Source organism: Liolophura sinensis, chromosome 6 (assembly GCF_032854445.1).
Source record: "Liolophura sinensis isolate JHLJ2023 chromosome 6, CUHK_Ljap_v2, whole genome shotgun sequence".
Taxonomy (NCBI): domain Eukaryota; kingdom Metazoa; phylum Mollusca; class Polyplacophora; order Chitonida; family Chitonidae; genus Liolophura; species Liolophura sinensis.
In genome coordinates this window covers 52,006,334-52,028,013 of record NC_088300.1, presented here as the reverse complement: position 1 = coordinate 52,028,013, position 21,680 = coordinate 52,006,334, and the positions used below count along the sequence as shown (strand labels likewise).

General features: G+C 41.4%; 1 protein-coding gene across 1 annotated transcript; it reads right to left on the bottom strand.

The window, feature by feature from the left end:
- Nucleotides 1-10,683: 10,683 nt before the first annotated feature.
- On the bottom strand, nucleotides 10,684-21,414 carry LOC135467330 (solute carrier family 23 member 2-like). Its single transcript, XM_064745100.1, has 8 exons — nucleotides 21,248-21,414; nucleotides 19,469-19,589; nucleotides 18,993-19,149; nucleotides 18,531-18,784; nucleotides 17,652-17,925; nucleotides 16,823-16,918; nucleotides 16,242-16,347; nucleotides 10,684-10,879 (listed from the first exon to the last, which is right to left on the bottom strand). Exons 1-8 carry the CDS (start codon nucleotides 21,412-21,414, stop codon nucleotides 10,684-10,686), a joined length of 1,371 nt encoding a protein of 456 aa, XP_064601170.1.
- Between the last annotated feature and the right edge of the window lie 266 nt (nucleotides 21,415-21,680).

The following is a 21,680-nucleotide window of genomic DNA, read 5'->3' as shown; positions in this document are numbered from 1 at the left end:
AAGACAACAGCCACACCTTGCAGCCAACCGACAAGAACTGGCGTTCGCTCTCCAAGATGAATGGCAACGAATCCCGCGTCATCTCATCAGACGACTGACTTTTTCTATGCGTCGGAGAGTTTTTGCATGCATTGAAGCAAGGGGTGGCCACACGCGATATTGATTGGTTTTGATATTGACTGGTTTAAAAATAATCAACTTATTGTATACCCTGCCCATTGTTAACCAAAATGGAATGGCTATTTTTCTACCCCTGCTATGTTTGTTCACTTGTAAAATGATTTTAGGGCTGCTTTGACCGTTCTTACTGAAGACTTTCAGTATCTATAGTCGTTGGGTCTTCAGTCATCCTCTTTTTTGCATTGGCAAGGTAAATTGATTTGAACTCTTTTTAAAGTTTCTTTTGGCCGTCAGTTTATATTGAGTTAATCTTATAATCCCAATGATTTTTTGTATTTATTCATTGATTTGATTGATGTTTTACGCTTACTCAAGAATATTTCACTTATTTCACTGGCCAGCATTGTGTTGGGAGGAAACTGGACAGAGCCTGGGGGAAGCCCTCGACCATCCGTAGATTGCTGGTAGACCTTCCCAGGTACGTCTAATGTTTTTATTAACACACAAGCTATTTAATCCGTGCGATTGTTTCCTGCGAATAAAATACAGCGAGATTTTTTCGGCTCTTTTTTCCCTCGAAAAACACTCAAAAATATAGTATCGTTCATGACCTAGTCTACTTTATTACTTATCACAAAGTCGTGAATACATGTCTACCTATTACCATCTACCAGCCTCTAAACCTCTCATTGGTTTGACGTTCGAAAGCGAAGTAAAGAAAGTAAGAGTTGGTCATTTAACACATAAAGGTATTTTTTGAACTCAAGTTTGGTCTTGATTTCCCGCCAAAAGCGACTTTTGGGGGAGTTTCCAATATTCTCTGTCCAGTTTTGAATAAACTGATCGCGTAATCTTCGATCCAGACGCTGAAGTAGCCATCTCCTGTTTGCAAATGTTTGACTCGCCCAAATATTGGATGGTCCTAAATTATTTAATAAAACTTATGCTTGCTTTAACCAGGTGTATTTAACTGGATTTTAAATGTGTCGGAAGGATATAGGTCTGTAATTAGCTTGGTCATTTATGTTATCCTTATTTTAGATTTTTAGAAGTTTAATTTAATTTTTAGGATTGATGTTTTTCGTCATATTCAAACGTATTTCAGTTATACGACGGTGGCCACTTTGTTGGTGAGAGGAAACCGGGCAAACCCCAGGGGAAGCCCAAGATAATCTGCAAGTTGCTGAGAAATCTTCCCGCTTGCGAAGAGTAAGCGACTACAGTGGGCCGAGTCATTTGCTTCAAAAAATAAATCAGTGCTGCATGTGGTCAAAGGAAAGTCTTCTAACTCCTCCACATGGTTGTCTCCCTTACCAGAGCGAGGTTTTTCAAAGAAAATGCACATAGTTACCAAAGATATCAAAGGAGTTGCTTTTGTTTTATTCGGTTTATGTACATGTTTCCAGTATACTTTTGTGTTTGATTTTTAAGTAGTTTAATTTCATCTTTGCATTTTTCTCTTTATTGTTTATTACTTTTTCGGATGGCATTCCTATATTGTTTTGCTGGCCTTAATCAATGTTTTCATCCTTTATTGTTCTTTTTATACGGCGGGCCTCCGTGGCTCAGTTGGTTAGCGCACTAATGATCCAGGAGTTCAAGTCCAGCTCATGTTGTCCTCTCCGGCAGTACGTGGTAAGGTCTTGCAGCAACCTGCGGATGGTCATGGGTTTCTCCTGGGCTCTGCCCTGTTTCCTCCCACCATAATGCTGGCCGTCGTTGTATAACTGAATTATTCTTGAGTATGGCGTAAAACACCATTCAAATAAATAAACGGTGTTTTGATCTAAAATTACGGCTTAACGTTCTTTTATCTGTACATGTTCTATGGAACCATCTCATCTTCAGGGCTGAACTTTCCTATTCAGATATATTTGGTTGCCTTTTCCTTCCAAATGTTTCATAAGCCGACTGAATCTAGAAATGGTTGACGACATCCTGTTTATGTCATACTGGATGATGTCAGTTAATTTGTCTAACAGATCCTTCAAAAACTTGGGTATGAACTCTACGAACTCAATAATGTATTCTCAACATATACATCTTTCGTAGCGCCGTTCGATTTTCGAGGTAGAACCCAGGTGAAACCCACAACCATCCGCAGGTTGCGGGCAGACGTTACCACTAGTGCATTTTTAAAAACGAAAATTTAAAAATGATGCCAAAATCATTTGTTTTTCAGGAAAAAATGACATTTAGAATATTTTTGTATGGTGGGTATTGGGAACACCTTTTGGTATTTATTGTCGTTGTTTAATAATGTTCTAAATAAGGATGTGAAGCATGTCTAATAAATATATTTAAATGTAAATTTGTTTATATCTTAACATATGCATTTAATCTGAATTATGAGAATATTTATAAATATATTAAAATATAGGTTAATATACAAAATCCAGGTTGATCACATTTGCCAGCTGAAAAGACTAAATTATAGCATAAATATTTATTTAACGTGTTACATTCTCATTTATAACATTATTACACAAAGACTATTTGTACCATAAGGTCGTTCCCAAATATCCACCATACACAAATTATTTTCAAGTGTCTTTTTCTCTTTAAAGATAACGGGAAAAAATATTGAGCGTCACATTTACAACTGACTTTTCGCACTCTTTCTTCTGAACTGCTGACAAGAACTGTCACGTGCTAAGTTATTCGTGATGTCTTTGATTTTATTCGACTAGAATGGATGAAACAGTGATTATGACCTAGCACCACAGCGGCGATCGCAGCCAGAACAAGTTTAAAACAGGAATCAGTGAATGGTTTTCGATAGAGAACGCCAAAAATAGAACAAAAATAGACGGGCATGTTTGAAACCACTTAAACAGAAACAATCCTTAGAGAGTGGACTGTGTAGAATTTTTGCCTAACATGAGCGAAGTCTACACATTCATATGTTTGAGCACCACATTCAACACAGTCGGGAGCACTGCTCCCACCGAAAATAAAATTGTGTGTGTTAAGGAGAATGCCCGATATGGCACCTCGTTAAAACTAATTGGTGTCTTCGAGGGATACCACGAATATAGGAATTTAAGCCAGTGACAGAGTGAATTCCATGCAGTTCGACTGGAAGAGGGTGATGAGAGTGAAGGTGGGTACAGTACACACATTATCGTTAAAAGTAGATGTTGCTATGAGTGAAGTTGATGCTGATGTTGTGAAGATGAAGTGGGAGAAGTGGGGACAAATAATGGGACGGGTGGCATGGGTCTTATGGTTCTGTTGTGGTTGGGGTGCTTCTGGCCTGGGTATCGTGGGTAGCGTGGGTGGGGTGGTTCTGTCGTAGGTAGCGTGAGTGGGGTGGTTGTTGGCGGGGATAGCGTGGGTGAGGTGGTTTTTGCTGTTGGTAGTGTGGGTGGGGTGGCTCTGGCGCGCGTTATGTGATAGGGTGGGTGATACATTGTCTTATATGAGAGTTGGTTGGCATTTATTTGAAATTCAAATCTGTATTGTTTAGTCGACTGGTGCTGTCCTGCTGCTTGGGGTGTCTGTTTTTCAGTATACACCTAGTTAACAGTTGTTCCAGAGGCCTCTGTCCCATCTTTATAATCCAGGGGATCAAAAACACTGAACAGAGATTCCTCCAATGCTATCATATAACTTTTGTTTCGCTGAACTAACGCTTTCCTTTCGGCTAGGAGTTTCTTAATTTCTCATTTTGTCTAAGAGAAAAATACAAACCATTGATATGATGTAACTCTTCATGAAGACTCTTTTAATATGCTCTGGGTAATATGCTTTAAACATGTCCGTCTATTTGATTTGATTTTGGATGTTCTCATCGCATCGGAAACTTCACCGCCTCCTGGTATTAACACGTCCTTGCTACGATACAGCTCAAATATTGTCGATTTGATGTTATGCCATGATCATTTTTTGTGAAAAAAACTGTGTATCACAGCTGTTTAACTTCTTAGACAGTTCTTCACCAAATCGCTTTGGCTACCTGCTGATACATAAAACTTTACGCATGTGCGACCCACCTAACCGCCATATTGGACATTTCTTCCTCAGAACCACTGATCTGGTTACACTGAAAATTTGGTCGCAAAATGCATTAATATCTTATTATAGGCCTATCCAGAGTCAAGTTATAAAAGTTTTACCACTGGCAAAGTGTAGCAGGCGTAGCTAGGGCTAATTGACTTCTTCCTGCGTAAGGTGAGAAGTTGGCCTGATAGCAGGGCAACTGTTCGTGCCATGAAGCGGAATGTTGGTGACGGTAAAAATCTGTATTACTTTTTGCTGAACCGAGTGGCGCCATGCTATATACACATCCACATTAATGATTATGAATGATGTACACTTTTTATCAATTCAGTTTTGCATAGCTCATCCAAGTAACCCAAGCTAGCTTATCCCGCTGACAGGCTACAGACCTCTACATGAGAAGAGTAATCGACACACTGCCTCCTCCCTGCCTCAGTGAAAATTTGCACTCGTTTGCCAAGGTATTTCGATTGTCCAGGAAGTCCATTGACCCACTACTTCGCTTTCCACTCGTGTCAGAAAACCTGGAGTATTTCGACAGAGCACAGAATCGATAGATTCGAATGGTCAGTCGTGAAGAGATCGAGTATGAAACAGATTTGTTCTTAAAGGAGAACCCGAACGACTTCATTTTTTTTACACTTAAAACCCATTTAAGTTGGACCTCCTGCCTAACTGGTCGACCGCGGAGCCCTGGTCAGGTGACGTCATGCTGTGAATACCTGCCGGAATTGTGTATTGAAAAGTTCTGCAAAGCAATCCATGCATTACGCCTACTCACTGTGTGGTTTTCCAGAAAATACGCGTGACTTAATATAGAGTTACTCCTACATTCACAACTCTTAATTAACACCCTGAAAATAATATCAGTAAACAGTTTTACAACAAATATTTTGAAAGATAGGCTACCGGAGTTATATTACATCCGGGAAATGCCTGTACAGCATAACAAATGGGCAATACGATAACCGATTTTCGCTCACATATCGGCAACGTAGATGACACAAAAGCGTTTCCATCCGGTTTGTCTGACACGAAGTGGACATCCACCGAATTCTTCTAGTACATGTGAAGAGTTTGGCACGGTTTCACAGTGGAATTTTTATAGCCAAATTGAGAGATACCGTCTGTGATTCGAGGATCCAAGCTGCCGGGCCAGCTGATTGTGAGTTGTGCTGACGACGCAGTGAAATTAACAATCGAGGTAATGTTTCATGTTTTAAAAAAAAGTATCAGCGGCAAACATACATACGGATTGAATTATAGTGAATGGAAACGGCGATTTATATCACAGAGAAATGCCAATTCAAAATTTTTTGGGGTTCCGATTACAGGCTTCACGGTACGGCATGCCTGTAGGTGAAGTGTGAACTGAGCTAGAGGGCCGTCCTGTAGCCTCATGGCCGTTGTAGGACAAAGGCTAGTGGCTGCCTACAGTTCGTGTCACAGCCTGGTATTTCAAACAAGCAAGTAGCTAAAAAAAAACTTCTGCATTCGTGGAGTGAAAATGAGGACATCTTTTCCCTTTGGCTTTTTTTTTTGGGTGGGGGGGGGGGGATATTATAAGGCTCGTCCCTTGGCCTTTTCTTTCGAAAGTTATGGCTGAATTAGCAAGTCTCGTACGACCTCGATCGAGTCTCCCGGAATCAAAGGGCGTTTTTGGCCCATATTTTGTAAATCTGTGCCATTTTTAGACCATGTATGTAACTTTACAGCACCCTGCGTTGTGTTACTTGAGTCGCAAAGCCACACTTGGGCATAGCATAATCTCAACATTATTTATAAAAGTAACCTAACATAAACTTTACTGCACCTCTTTTACCACTTTTTTTTTAAATTCAAGCTTGTCGATGACTGCGATAAACTTGCTACTTACTAGTTAACATGAATTTTCATAATTAATTTACGAGGAAGTTTTCATTTTTCATATATAGTCAGGAATTTTCATCAATTTAGTGAACAAAATCAAAACATTGTATACCACGTACTCAAGCCAACCTTCTTACTCAATCTTGGAACTTACAAATACATCTACCAGAAAGTATTCTGCTATCAAATTTCAGCGATTCAGTGGATCAACGTAGCGCCATTCAGACCGCAGATTTTACCCATGAGGATGGGTTTCTGACACACTGTCCATGTCCATCCGGCTGGGAGAACACAGGTTGTCAACTGCCAATCTCCAGACGATGTTACTTCTACACAATCTTTGTCTGCAGTGTTTTGGTCCAGGATACCTCTTTGAATCCTTCCTTGTTCTGGTTGTTCCCAATCCTTGACGATGAGATCATTCTGACTGTTCCATACGAACATATTTTCTTCATCCCTGTCGTTCAGGACTATTAAGGCTTTGTCCACTTCCGATTTGACCAGCAAGTTGACAAAGCACATTTTCGTCGTTTTTTTCATCAAGATAGCCAAGGTAGCGTTGTCATCCTCGGAATGGCAGAGCTGCATCGCCTTGTCGTATGTCGTGATATTGGGATGAGTCAGCAGTTTGTAACACTTATTCAAGCATCTCTCCCACCCATCTGAACACAAGGTTGTGTTGGTTTGGTTTCCATGGCAAATCATCGTCTGAATCAGTAGCCACATGAGAATTGCCACGCACGCCGCCATGTTGTGATACCCTCGAAGAGAAATGCCCGTCACAGAACCAGCCTAGTGCCTCACAATATAGGCATTCGTCAGGGATCTCTTCTTACAGGAATTCTATGTAACAGTGGGTCTAGTACTGCTAGGATGCTGCGAATCAGACACGATCAGAACAGTTTTTTTTTAAAATGATGTGCTAATACGTTCATTCATGAAGTGGTATGATTAGATGTAAAGACCGTTCTTTATGTATACATGTATATATAACCAAAGACTGACAACGTCATAAACATCATGACGTATACATCATGGTTGTAATGACTCTAGTCATTAGCAGACATTCATCTGTGTTGCTTGTGTCAAGTGTTATTTTAATTACTAGTTCCACAAGTCACTATACACTATTCATACACACCGGCTAGTAGCCTTCAGCGCGAGGGTAATATGCTTGAAAGGAATCATGAATTACTAAAAAACCTTTTCCGCGGTTTTTGACACATACTAGGCCTATATATGTTATTTTCTTCTTTGTCATTTGGTTTGCAGTTAATGGGCTTATAATGAGATCGGAGGTTCGAAAGTCGTGGGGAATTCCGCTTTTATTCTTCTTCTTTTTTAAAATATCTATAAGTATACGTGAGGATGAATTAAGTTAAAACATTTATTGTCACATTTCGTGTGTGAAAATTTCAAAAAGAGCTTTTAACCATTTGGGCTTTCTCCCAAAAGAATTTTTGGGACCTTAAACACTCCTACATCAGTGTGCTGACATGCCTGAAGTGGGTACAGATGGGTATATCTATCACGGCTTACGCGAACCATTTCCCATGTCCATCTATTCGCACAGTAAGCCATGGAAATCATGACACCTTGACTCCCCGACAGTACTGTGAATACGTACCACAAGAATCTGACTGGAAAATAGACCTCAGATTGTCCAAAATCTAAGAAAAGCCGAAAAGTACAGAGGGTTTCATGGAGCAACTCGCTGAGCTACAGCTATGATACATCTCTGTGAGCATGTTAATGGGCGCATTGTTCACAGTCAATATTTCACTGACGAGAAACTTTAGTATAGGGGTTACTGAACTACGTGTATTTTGATCTAATGGCCGCCCCTTCTCAGCACTGATTTCCCTTTTCATACAATGAAGGAATTAAATGAATGCTTAGGGCTTTTTCTGGTATTTAATAATTTTTCAGTCATATGACGACGACTTCGTGTAATGTTTTTTCCTGTATCTTTCTATGTCCTCCTATATCTATGTAATATCCATCCATTCATGTCTACGCGTTTATATGATATGGCTCCATCTGCACAGGTGTACAGTGCATGTTAATAATGAGATAAACCCAGAATAGTGTTTATATACAAATGGCAAGGCTTTTTTCTCGCTATTTGCACGTATCATGAAATACCCATGGGTTGCCATTCTTCTAATATGAAATTAAATAAGATCTATGCGTCTCACAGACACTCGTATATCAACATCAACCAATAAAGACATTCCGGGTCAATATTCGCAATGCCAATTCCCCAAAACGACGTATAACACAAACCACCAAAGAACTAAGATAGTATACAAAGTACGAAAATAGGACGGAATCATGCAAAGAGAAGCAGTCAACAATTTTCGGTGATGTTGGAAAGACGCAAGGTATGGATTAGGCGACTGAGTGAAATCAGTATTCAAATCGTGTACCGTGCTAGAATAGTAGTTGTCGATATCAAAATATGTATCACTTCATCGTGTTCATTTCATTATTCTGAGTATGTACCTTACATGCCACAGGCCCACTTCCCAGCTCTATGTGAAATGAGCAAGTTCACAGATTCGAGTTTGACACTCGGCACATGTGGTGTGTTGCTTACATCTAGCGTAATGGAGACCCCGGAAACGCCTGGTGGCACGGCTTGAGGTGGCTTGAGGTTTTGCTTCAAGCTAGTACAACCCTACAAGATTAGAAAATATATCCCCCCACCCCCCACACGTAAACTTTGTATGTACGCATTTATATCAATGCATGTTTGTATATATGTTTGCGGGTATGTTTTTATTTATCTATTTGATTGTTGTTTTACGCCGTACTCAAAAAGATTTCACCTATACAATGTCGGTCAGCATTGTAGTGGTGAAAAAAAGGACAGAGCCTATTTGAATCCTCCACCATCCGCAGGCTCCTGACAGATCTTTCCACATTTATACGACGGGAGAGAAAGACAGCATGATCTGGAACTGAACTCACGTTGGTGAGAGACGCCATTGTCATTGTGCGGCGTTAACACGCTAACCAATCGGCCTCGTCGAGAACTAGTAATATATCACGAAAATAAAATCGGAGAGTATCTGGATACACAAGTAAGATTCAGGGAAAAAGGACGTGAACTAGAATCTTTGGTATAACATACAAATGCAGACCTCTAAACAAACGGATACATTTTTGGAGATAAATTTTATATTACATTGTCATTGAGGGAGCTACATCAATTTCTTAGTCTTCAGAAGATTATACTTGAATATCGGTTGCCAACATTATATCATACAACTTATATACAGTATCTACATATTCCGTTGTTGATGTTATAAAACATTTATACACAGTTTTGAAGCATTTTCGATTCAAATGATGTGTAAGAACTATTGTTATGTATGACTATTTAACGTCTTCATGTACTGTTAGTCTGCGGACCTTTGTGAAAGCATAACAGGCCCGGTTATATATGTACAGAGCGGGCCTGATGGAAAGCACCTTGTTCAATGCTCTGTTTATTTAACTGGCTGTTCATTGGCTGTTAATTCTGTGTTTAAAAATAGTTGAATCCCCCTGGGACGTATATAAGCCGTGTTTTCTGTGCAGAGAGGAGGTATTTTTGCTGCATCCACTGGGAGCCAGGAGAGTGTGCGACGCTCTCGTATCGAGTCCATTATTTTGATATGAGCTGGTGATGCCAGTTTCATTTGGGAGGACAGATTTTTATGCCGGCACCGTTTTTGTACCACAGTAGTACTGATGTCTGGTTTATGTGAATTTCTGCGGAAGTCACGTTTATTGGTGTTCGGATCTTTATTATGATTATACAGTGTTGACTGTGTAGTTTGTTTAACACGCTGACCTCACCTGCCCGACAAGGTCGTCAAGGACTCTAAACTGAAGTTTTCAGTTTTGCAAAGGACGTTCGTTCTGCCACAAGGTGACATTACTCTACGTCTCTGAACGGCTCGTTTGTGAGTTTCTGCGGGAGCTGTGATTGTTCTAAAGTGGATTATACCTCCATGCCTGTATTTACCCTGTGTTGTGCTCTGCGGGTGTGACGTCATTCAAAGGCTTGACTGTTCCAGTTCTGTGTAACCTGTGTACTGTGTTCGCGTTCGCTAACCTAGCGAAGTACCGGATGGGGACAATTTGTGACTCGTGTGAACTGTGTGTTTATCCCATGGTCTTTACGTTGGATCTCCTGGAATTCGTTCCTTGGGATGCAAAGGTGAACTGGAAACTTTTAAAGACCGGTAATACTGATGTGTATGTTTTTTTATGTTGTTGTTGTTGGATTGTCTGTAAAACTGTACGTCTCATTTTATATATAAAGCATTGTTTACATTGTAATATTGAGTCACTGAGTCTGTTTTCTGTTGCTGTTTTCAATACCGTAACACTATGTACATGTATAATTTTTATTGGTAGCCTCTACAAGTCTGTACATTTCATAAATCTAGTGCAAGGTTTAAGAATGACCCCGACAAACACATGTCAATTTCTATCAGCGGGTTGCCCTCCAGATTTCTACTCTTGATCTATAGAACGTAGGCCTACTGTACATCACGTGGTCGCGGACCGCGAGACGCAATCAGTGCCGTCCTCGTCCCCTCGGGCCACACCCCACTGGCAAGAGAACGGTACCATTCGCGCGCGATTTGCCGTCCTCATGACACAGGGCGCGACACAAGCGGACGATGACGGTCACCGTTAGCGCGCGAACGTTATCGTTCTCTTCCTTCGTCCCAGCGGGTTGCAGGCCACGGCACGACAGTGGTACCAGTCGCGCGCGACTTGCTCCGTCCTTGTGCCGCGGCCCGCGGGGCGAGATGTCCTCATCCAGCTTCCATATTCCATCACAGGGGCGGGACGAATTTGCTTGGAGCTGAACGGGATAATTCCTAATCTGCAAATTTGATGTGACAGGGTTGAAGATAAAGTTGTCTTGCGACAGTGCGAAGGGTATGATGTCTTGGCATGCTGTCGTGTTACACCATGGAAACTGGACTGAGGGAGCTATTTGAAATGTCTCATTTATAACCAGTTGAAAACTCGATGAAAAGTTGTTAGAATGTGGACAAATTACAGGTGTACTAGTTAGGGTGATGTTCCTATTTCCGGCCTGGTACATAAATTCACCACTGAGGATGTCCAGTCAAGTGTTTTCGGTGTCTGTGATTGTTGGATTTGCGTCCAACACCTCATCATTTGTCACTCTGGACAGTTCGGTCGGCATGTCTATATCTGACACACGTATAAACTGTTCTACATGTATGGGCCTCCGTAGCTCAGTTGGTTAGCGCGCTAGCGCAGCGTAATGACCCAGGAGTCTCTCACCAATACGGTCGCTGTGAGTTCAAGTCCAGCTCATGCTGGCTTCCTCTCCGGCCGTACGTGGGAAGGTCTTTCAGCAACCTCCGGATGGTCGTGGGTTTCCCCGGGCTCTGCCCGGTTTCCACCCACCATTATGCAGGCCACCGTCGTATAAGTGAAATATTCTTGAGTATGGCGTAAAACACCAATCAAACCAAATAAATTCTACATGTACATGCCTGACGAGGACAGGTTGAAAGTCAACCAGCCTTTCCTCCAGTATCCCAAAATACTGTTGATCCTGTGCAAGAACGGGAAGCGACATGTTGGGAGGCTGTAGGCTGCAGGATGGCCTCCGCAATGAAACCTAACATTACTGTAGGTGTCCTCGAAGGCGATGTCCTCCAAAACTCTCCTGCCCGAACAGTCAACACTGCAACAAAAACTTCTGCCAATAAGCTAAGAAGAGAGAAATATACACAAAGTACACAAAGCCGTGCACTACAGCGCAATATATAGTTCGCCAAAAAAGAGGTAGAAATTCGCCATGTGCTTAATTTACGAAAGTATCTATATTGCATTAGCAATAAGCACCTTTGTAGAATGTATAATTACTTGCAGACAGCGTTTAAAACTGTAAAAAGGTTTTGTGAGCGCAGACGTGAACGAAATTGCAGCGCGTATGAATAGAATCTGAAATACGACGAAGATGGCACATTGCTTATTTTTTTCACGGATGCGACAGATAAATTGACACGCATTTATATACATGGAGAAAAAATGTCAGGATAGACACAATAAATAGGGTATTGCACAGTGAAGGTTAAATACCATAAATATTGCTCTCGTGATTTGTAGAAATGATAACCCACCCACTCGTTGCTTTGCGTCTCGTGGGTTATCATTTCCACGATAAGATATTTATGGTATTCAACCTTCACTGTGCAATATCCTCTGTATATGACATCCACTGTTCGTTGACTTTCGCGGTGTGACGTCATTCGGGAGGGTTTGATAACATATCCACTGGTCGTCAACAGCTGTGACCACAGTTCAGCCTTTGACCTCCTCTTCTTCAGAGCCACAGTTACCTTACAAGCGACTTGAAGGCTCAATGTCTTGGAATCCGTGACTCCGTGACATCGGCATAAAAGACCTTCCTTTATGTGACCCCGGAACAAACGACGGGTGCTGGAGTCGCATTGAATTGCTCCTTAAACTTCGGCCGTTCACAGTTTCTCGCTCTGTCCGATTCGGAGTTTACTGGACACGAACGTAGCAAGAAAACCTTCGATAAATTTCCAAATGTCGTTCATGTATCCTTTGAGAAGGAAACATATGGAAATGGACTTGACGGTGTATCTGGAGAATTCCCCAAAAACATATCAGGACAACAGTCTCCATAGATGTGGCACATTTCGTCACATCGGAAAGTGTGGGAGTCGGCCATGCATGAGCCGTATTCTTTAGGCTGCTTTTTAACACAGAGATTGTTTGTTCCACAAAAGATCTTTACCACAATCATTGTCCAAAGTCGAGGGTGGTGCTGTCCAGAAAACATGATCAAGACGACAAACGCCACCGCACAGATAAAGAGTGAATTTTCCAATGAAGTTCATACCTGATCTTTCCATATACGAACGTCAAATACAATTAAACTGGGATTTACACGCTCCTTAACAAATGAAACAGTATCTACAATAAACAGCTATTTCACTGAGTACACGACATCGAGTCGTTGTCATCATGTGAGTTAATCGACGAATACACTGGATCGGAATTAATCACAGTGCGCGTCTGTTTGAATGTCGTGATATCACCACGCCATAATCCGTGATTAATCACCCTGAGCGACTGTTTGAATATCGTGATATCACCACGCCATAATCCGTGATTAATCACCCTGAGCGACTGTTTGAATATCGTGATATCGCCGCAATAATCCGTGATTAATCACCCTACGCGTCTTTTTGAATGTCGTGATACCACCACGCAATAACCCATGGTTAATCACCCTGCGCGTCTGTTTGAATGTCGTGATATCGCCACGCAATAATCCGTGATTAATCACCCTGCGCGTCTGTTTGAATGTCGTGATATCGCCACGCAATAATCCGTGATTAATCACCGTACGCTTCTGTTTGAATGTCGTGATATCGCCGCAATAATCCATGACAACGGTCTGTCGGAGATGTAATATCCTATGCACATGGCTCCTTGCATGACCAGTCTATGTGGTGCACTGAGCACTGCTTATTTTGTACAGTTTGCTACTGGGTATCAAAAACCATGTGATTTCAGTCTGGATAGGGAGAATAAATTTTCAAATGTTTAAACGTCGATGGGAAATGAAAGCTTAAATTCACTTAGATGAAATGAAAAGCTGAGAGAAAATTCAGTGAACAAATGCCACATATTTATTCATTAATTTACTTGTCTGTTTATCCATAAATTTATCTATTTATTTATTTCGATGGGATTTAACGCCCTAATATTTCACTTATATAGTAGTGATTAGAGTTTCTAGATGAAAACATCCATCGTTCTTTGCCAGACCTCAGTTGCAATAATAGTTTGGGGCGCGCAAACTCACTGATGAAGTCCCAACCTACTGCCTAGAGACCAGCAATGGTCTTAAGAGAGGGTGTACACCATATCCATTGCAGGAGGATAATTGAAATGTACGTGACTATATTTGAATGCCCTCCATCTTTCTAGCTTACCTTTCAAAAGTACAGATTTGTACACTCCCTTTCATTAACCTGGACTCGGTCTTTTCGAGTGCGCTCTCCTCACCACATGTTAAAGTTGTAAGCTACAAAACAGATTTCCTTGAATCCAGTAGTAATTTTGTGAAAATTATATGTTATTTGTGCAAAATGAAGGTCATTTGTCACAATTAACACAAATGTAGCTTCACTTGCCACCGGACGATCTTCACTAGCCACCATTTTCGAATCGTCGACTCCACTTGGCCTCGTCCAGAAAAAGATAAACTCGTGGAACGCTTTGAATTCAAGCCAGCAGGTGGATACAATTAAGATAGCGATAGACAAGATATTTGGGAGCCTTAACTTTAGTTATTGTCATCATAATGAACAGAAACAACTAATAACAACTAAACAAAATCCATCCGTATCCACCCTATAGCAGCTCAGTCACGTGATGTGACAGTTTGCAAAGACCGGGTGCTGCCCGAGTGATGGCACCGGTTCAAAATTACTTCAAGGTGACAACATACAGCTTTGACACCTTGAGGACAGTGCAGGAGACAGGACAGAATTCCAGATTACAAAAGGTAACGATTCAAGGTAGTTTAAGAGGAAGCTAAACGCTGGGAACATGGCCAACCGATCTCACAGCTAAGTTGGACGTCAAATTATGGACGATATATGCTATAACCAGATGGTGTCTGATGTCTAATTCGACATGGCGTTTTTGATTGGTCACAAAAACTTTGATTCATCCACGGAAAATTATCTTATCAGGCCTGTTTCGTCGTGTTGAAGTTTTAATGTTGGTAGGTTTCGAGGGTTTCCGTGCTTTGGCAGTCCGAAGTAAGATAACAAGACCAATCCAAGTGAAGCTTAAACCTTGTGAGGAATAAATTGTATTCACGTAATTCGAGTTTTCGAACATAACTGGCGTCATTCTTCATTCATATAGCTTAAACAATCGAGACAAAGCAGGATATCACATAAAAAACTATACGAAGATTTCTTCGTTTTAGAATTGTGTCAAGATAAGCAGATGGAAATAAATGACAAAAAGAAAAGATGCAGTACATATTCCTGACTACTATATATTTTAAGTAAAGTGAGATGGTTTACACAACAAAGGAAACTGTTTATATGCTAATTAAAAGCGGAATCTTAATTGAAATCTTGTGTTGACTTGTATGGGATTCTTCCACACGGTATTTGTACTATGATAACAATTTATAATGCAGTATTCTCTATTGCTTCATTATTACTTATTTACTTTTATTACTTGCTCGTTTATTTATTTGGTCGTTATTGAACGCCAAAATCAAGATTTTCTCACTTATACGATGGCGGTCAGGTTGATGAGTGCCCAAGGAAAACCACCGGGCTTTAGCAAGCTACTGACGAACACTTACATGTGACCATATTAGAGGAAGACGAGTAATCTTCAACGAACTTTATACAGCTTATTGTAATCAAGGTCCCATGAACAGTGAGAGAGCAAGGGATATTAGGTGACCAAGCCCAGGTCTAAACACGCAATGCCATGCATCTCATCACGAAAATAACAATATGACGAAGGAAGGCACCATGACGAAAGATGGCACCAGCGCGAAGGCGACCATCATGACAAAGGAGGGTAGTGTGACGATGGACTAAAATGGCACCCTGACGAAGGCGGCCATCATGACGAAGGCGGCCGTCATAACAAAGGAGGACATTATGACGAAGGAGGGATTCATGACTATTGACCAAAACAGCACCCTGACGAAGGCGGCCATCACGTGGAAGGCGGCCATCAGGGCGAAGGAGGGCGTCATGACGGCGTGCATTATGACGAAGTGGGAGAAAATGAGAAAAAAAGTCTCACAAAAATTGGAAAGAACACCTACTGGAGAGTCGCACAGTACATGTTGGAGCGATAATTTATTCCCGCAGATCTAAATTCAGGGGTATAAAAAGACTTAGTTTACAGGATCTCCTCCAAGATTCCTGTTAACCGAACCACAGACAAACACTACCCTCAATCAATCTGAGCGTTGTTACAGACCCAAGATGTTGGCTCGCAAACACTGACACTTGCGGAGGTGACTCATTTTGATCAGTTTGATGCTGTGTGTGATCAGTTTACTATCCACTGTATGGATAGTTTGTCGTCCAATCAGGTCGTGGTTTGCACCACGACGTTACAATTTCCGCGTGTGAGGTAAGATTGGCACAAATCGTGTCCATCTCTGCCGACGCAGATACCCTTTCACAAAGGGCAAGTCGTACGGCGCCAGGCCAGCTCTGTTCTCAAAATTCTCCTCCTCCCCATCTATAGTGTCGCTGCCAGTAGATTTCTTCTTCCCATTACCTGTACGAACAATGGTATACATACGTGGGTGAGGAAAAGCTTAGAACTCAACTTGTTCACGTACCTTTATTATTGTATATACAAATGTTATTGTGCTTTAAGTGGTACCCGGATAGGATTACGAAGGAGGTATGGTTTATGCATCGAAGTGATTGGTGTTGGTGGAGAAGATTGGTGGGGTTGGGGCGGGTGATGAGTGTAGAGTTGGCAATCAGCACCTCAGGTTCGTGTAAACTCTTGTGTCGAGTTACTGGACACTAGATTGCAATACGAGACCCCACTGATCGACGATTATTGGTATGATTTAACGTGCTTATGGGGCAATTCTTAAAAGTTTACATCACATATAGTGTGACTTGTCGATGGATTTTTTTTATTTTTTCCAAGCTTGTATGATTAATGATGTCATTATTTAGCAGTACATGTGGTGTAGGGTACAGGTTCCCCAGAGCGTTTCATATTGTCAGTAGATTACCTGGTAATGTGTTGTCCAGGAAAAATCCTGTTACGCCCCCCACAAACATGGAGTTACTCAACAAAGCGTTCAGAAGTTGAGTGAGTTCGCTCACACCTAGAATGGACGAAAATATGCAAACTTTAATGATATATGGACATCAAATTTAAAGATATCACATTGGCCGACAGGCAAAATGATAGCTTGGCTAACTGACTTGTCAGAATGTATGATTTTTGTTTCAAGACATACTCTAGAATTTTTCATATGCGATGGTAACTACTTTTCATGGGTGGGGAAAACAGAAGTACCCGGGATAAACCACAAACCCTTGGCAAGTTACTGAGGCACTTTTCCGTTTGATATGTACAGACATGCACACTATTGAGTGGTATTCAATACATGTCAGAATGCTCAGACAAGCTCACGGATGTAGTCGACTGCTTATTGCCACCGAGGCCAATATTCCTGCTTATTTCAGGATAGCGGGGGGAAGGACAAATTCTCTGCCCCAAGGCCAGAAATAAACTTGCACCTAGATTGTCCTAGCCATTGCAAGACAAGCATTGCCCACTTTCCGTTCCCCTCATTGAGAATTGTTGGCCTATAGTACGTGCTGAATTGGGAAGCCAAATTGGCATTTGGTTTTTCCTGTTATTTGAATTTTGGGCATCATAGATACATGTAAGTTAGTCATTCTAAATGTTTTGGCAACAGTTGCGTCTCCATTCCGTTGTGTGTGTTCTCACCATAAATAATTTTTAAAACAGCTTTAACCCTATATAGTCCAACAACATTAACATTCGTTTCAGCGGAACCTTGCAGGTACCTGATACAGGTAATATCTTACCTGTCTCCAATCCATTAGGATTGGCCTTCACCCAGCTGGGTATCATTGTACCTAGCACCAGGGGTAATCCCAGGGAGATGACATTGCGGGGTAAAGTGAGATCGACCTCTTCCAGACTGGACAGTGCCATTCCGATCATACAGCCCATGCCGACAGAAGAAAATCCTCCCACGATTGGTTTCGGCATCGTCACAAGTAAAGCGCCAAACTTGCCAAAGATTCCCACAGACATGAGTATGATTCCAACAAGTTGGAACACTCGCCTACTGCCGATCTGCACGAAGAAATATCAAATAAATCCCCGATAACGCCTTCAAACAAACGGAAAACGTTCTTACAATCTGTTGAACTGTCTGGGTGAAAACGATTTGCATTTCGTGAATGGGATTTTGGCGAGATTGGCACGGCAATGTTAAGAAACAAATGACATCTTCTGTTTTCTGTGTATATGATACATCAGCATGCTTTGTTAATAATACAATACAAATGTTGTACTTACAACTAGTCTGATTTATAGCTATGTTTTGCTTATAACTGAATACATATGTTTTGCATATAACTAGCCTAATACTTATGTTTTGCCTGGGAATTCCAAAACAAATTTATCAGTTATCAGTTTTAAAGGTCCGTTTCTCGGTTAACGAGTAGAATGCAAAATGGTAAAACTGACGCTAGTCACGAATAATTTCCCCATGTGTTTTTATAAACATAGTTAAAGACGTACAGCATAGAGAATCAAAACAGAATGTGATAGCTGGCAAATGGCGACACGTAATCGGTGAAATACGGCCTCTTGTCTACCGACGTTTAATTCATTTAATTGCCTGTCTGTTTTATTTTAATTCCATAGGTTTACTATATTGACAGAAATGAACTTACCCCGGTCAGTGACAGATTTCCAATAAGGCCGCTGTACGTGGTCGTGGCGTGTCCCGCCCCAAACGCCCCAGACAGAATACTACACGCACCTTCCACTACAAGCCCCCGATTTACGGCATGAGGCGGAGGTTTACTAATTCGGCAGACTTTACTTGCCAGGATGTAGTCCGCCACCGAATCCAGAACTGAGCTTACCATAGCGATAATAAGACCGAAAAACAATTCAGTGCTGAAGCTTGGAGGACCAAACTGTCCTGAAAAAAAAAGACTTTATTTTGTCAAACCCAAAATCCAACAATGGATCCAATCTTAGGGGTCGGTGTCGGCTTGAATGGGATGTACATCACTTTCAATACTCTTAAAACCACACTATCCCTGACACAACTATTATTAATGAACAAACTGTTAGTGACACTCTCAAATATTCTTAGTAGAAATGCCCGCGAAAGCTTTCGCACGTACCTGGGTAGGGCACATAAAACCATGACGCCATCTCAATGACGTCACCTTTGCTGTCTGTTCGAGCTTGGTATTCGAGAACATCTGGGTCATCAGAGAAAAACCCGGTCTCAGTCAATATAAAACACAGCAGCCAGCCTATGATCATGGCGATTATTATCTGTAAGAGAACCATTTGAACAGTAAATTAAGTATAACAGCTTTCTGCTTGTGTTTCCATTTTTGTCCCACATCCAACCCCAGAAATGTGGTTTTGTTTAATGCGTGAAATATCGACGCTTTTAACAATGTATAAGCGGCTACAAACTAGGGATTGTTTTATATTTGTACTAAGCCATTCGCCACAGATGTATTTTATACGTGTTTTCAAAAGAAATATTGAATCAAGGTATGATGTTGTCAACATCCACATGGAGACAGTCCCCAGTACGTCCCCTGAATTTGGAACCACATGTATCTTGTAGGGATGAAATTCTTACCCCAAACGGACGGAAAATTAGACATCGTTGAATATAAATTCCTCGCTTTCTGTTCCACGAAGGAAGCGGGACTCGTACATTGGCCAGATAACAAGAGCAAATGATTACCACCAAGAAAGTTCTGAAAGCAGAGAATACCAAGGAACTGTTATGGGCACTTTCCAGTATTATTGCCAGTATAAAATCAGCCATGAACTTACAGAAAACGCGGAACCAGGGATTGCCGGGGCATCACAAAGACAAGGATTAAAGATTACAGGGGAACCAGTATTGTGGTGGGTATCCAAAGATAAGAGATCAAGATTGTGGTGGGTACCCAAAGACAAGAAACCATATTGTGGCCAAAGACAAGAAACCATATTGTGGCGGGTACCCAAAGACAAGAAACCAGTATTGTGGCGGGTACCCAAAGACAACAAACCAGTATTGTGGCGGGTACCCAAAGACAAGAAACCAGTATTGTGGTGGGTACCCAAAGACAAGAAACCAGTATTGTGGTGGGTATCCAAAACAAGAGCCCAGTATTGTGGCAGGTGCCCAAAGACACGAAACCAGTGTTGTGGTGGGTACCCAAAGACAAGAGACCAGGATTGTGGCGGGTACCCAAAGTCAAGAGATCAGTATTGTGGCGGGTACCCAAAGACAAGAAACCAGTGTTGTGGTGGGTACCCAAAGACAAGAGACCAGGATTGTGGCGGGTACCCAAAGTCAAGAGATCAGTATTGTGGCGGGTACCCAAAGACACGAAACAAGTGTTGTGGTGGGTACCCAAAGACAAGAGACCAGGATTGTGGCGGGTACCCAAAGTCAAGAGATCAGTATTGTGGCGGATACCCAAAGACAAGAAACCAGTTTTGTGGAGGGTACCCAAAGACAAGAGATCAGGATTATGGCGGGTACCCAAAGTCAAGAGACCAGTATTGTGGTGGGTACCCAAAGAAAAAAAAAACAGGATTGTGTTGGGTACCTGAAGACAGAAACCAGTATTGTGGTGGGTACACAAAGACAATAAACAAGGATTGTAGTGGGTACCAAAAGAAAAGAAACCAGAATTTTGGTGAATGTCTAAAAACAAGAAACCAGTATTGTGGTGGATACCCAAAGACAAGAAACCAGGATTGTGGCGGGAAAACAAAGACAAAAAACCAAGATTGTGTTGGGTACCCAAATGCAAGGAACCAGGGTTGCTGTTGCTACTCACAGAAAGAGAACCAAGATTATCGTGGCTACTCAAACACAAAGAAGAAAGAAAGTGGTTGCTATCAAGAGAGAAGACAACAAGATTGTAGCTCAAAGACAAGGAACTCGAAGATAAGGAACCAACACAGCGGTGGTCTACTCGGAAACCATGCTGTTGCTAGCTATGAAAAGAAAGGGAATGAATATTGTGTTGGGTACAGTCAGAGAACCAAGCATGTGATGATGGCAATCATCAAATTTCTTTATCAAATTAAATCTAAACATTCGTGCAATATTTACTTTTCAAAATGTAATCCTTTTCCTAAAGATCTGTTTCAATAATTGACACTACAATGACTTCCATCCATTGGTGAGTTCTTGAGCAAATAGGGAGTAGTCAAAGCTCTAGAATCTGTTCCAACTATAAGTATAATATTCCTGAACTGTGCAATATACAATCACGGATATCATAAAGAACGACATTTTGCAAAACAGGGAGTTAGGCCACGGTGAAATATGACATAAAAATAACTGAAAATTTGAAACGAACCGAGACAATATACTATGGCAAATGCACCTAGAAATATTTTCTTCACTTACATGCCAGCTATGAGCCAGGATATTTCAGCGAAGCCTTTCAGCACCATCACAACATCCAGCCCGACCAAGGTGATAGCTGGGGCAATGGTCATTGGTCCGATAGAGCGGACAATATAGCCAACCAGTCCGGTGTAGCCCAATATCGCGTGGATCAGCGAGACTGCCATTAAAGATCCAGAAACCTGGCGGAGTGTACATGCAATATATATAGTTAGGGTAGAGATCCACACTCATACAAAGATTCGTACATGGCTTTGCTCACTTTGTTCATTGATCCGCCTGTCTCGTTTTGGGTTCGTCACTTGAAAAACTCCACCAAAAATAAACTTTATGCGGGATACGGCGAGATAGATACATTTGGTATAATGTTGTATTTCTTTTAAACTCTTATTTTAAATTTTATAGTGAAGGACCAAGACATCTCTCAATACTA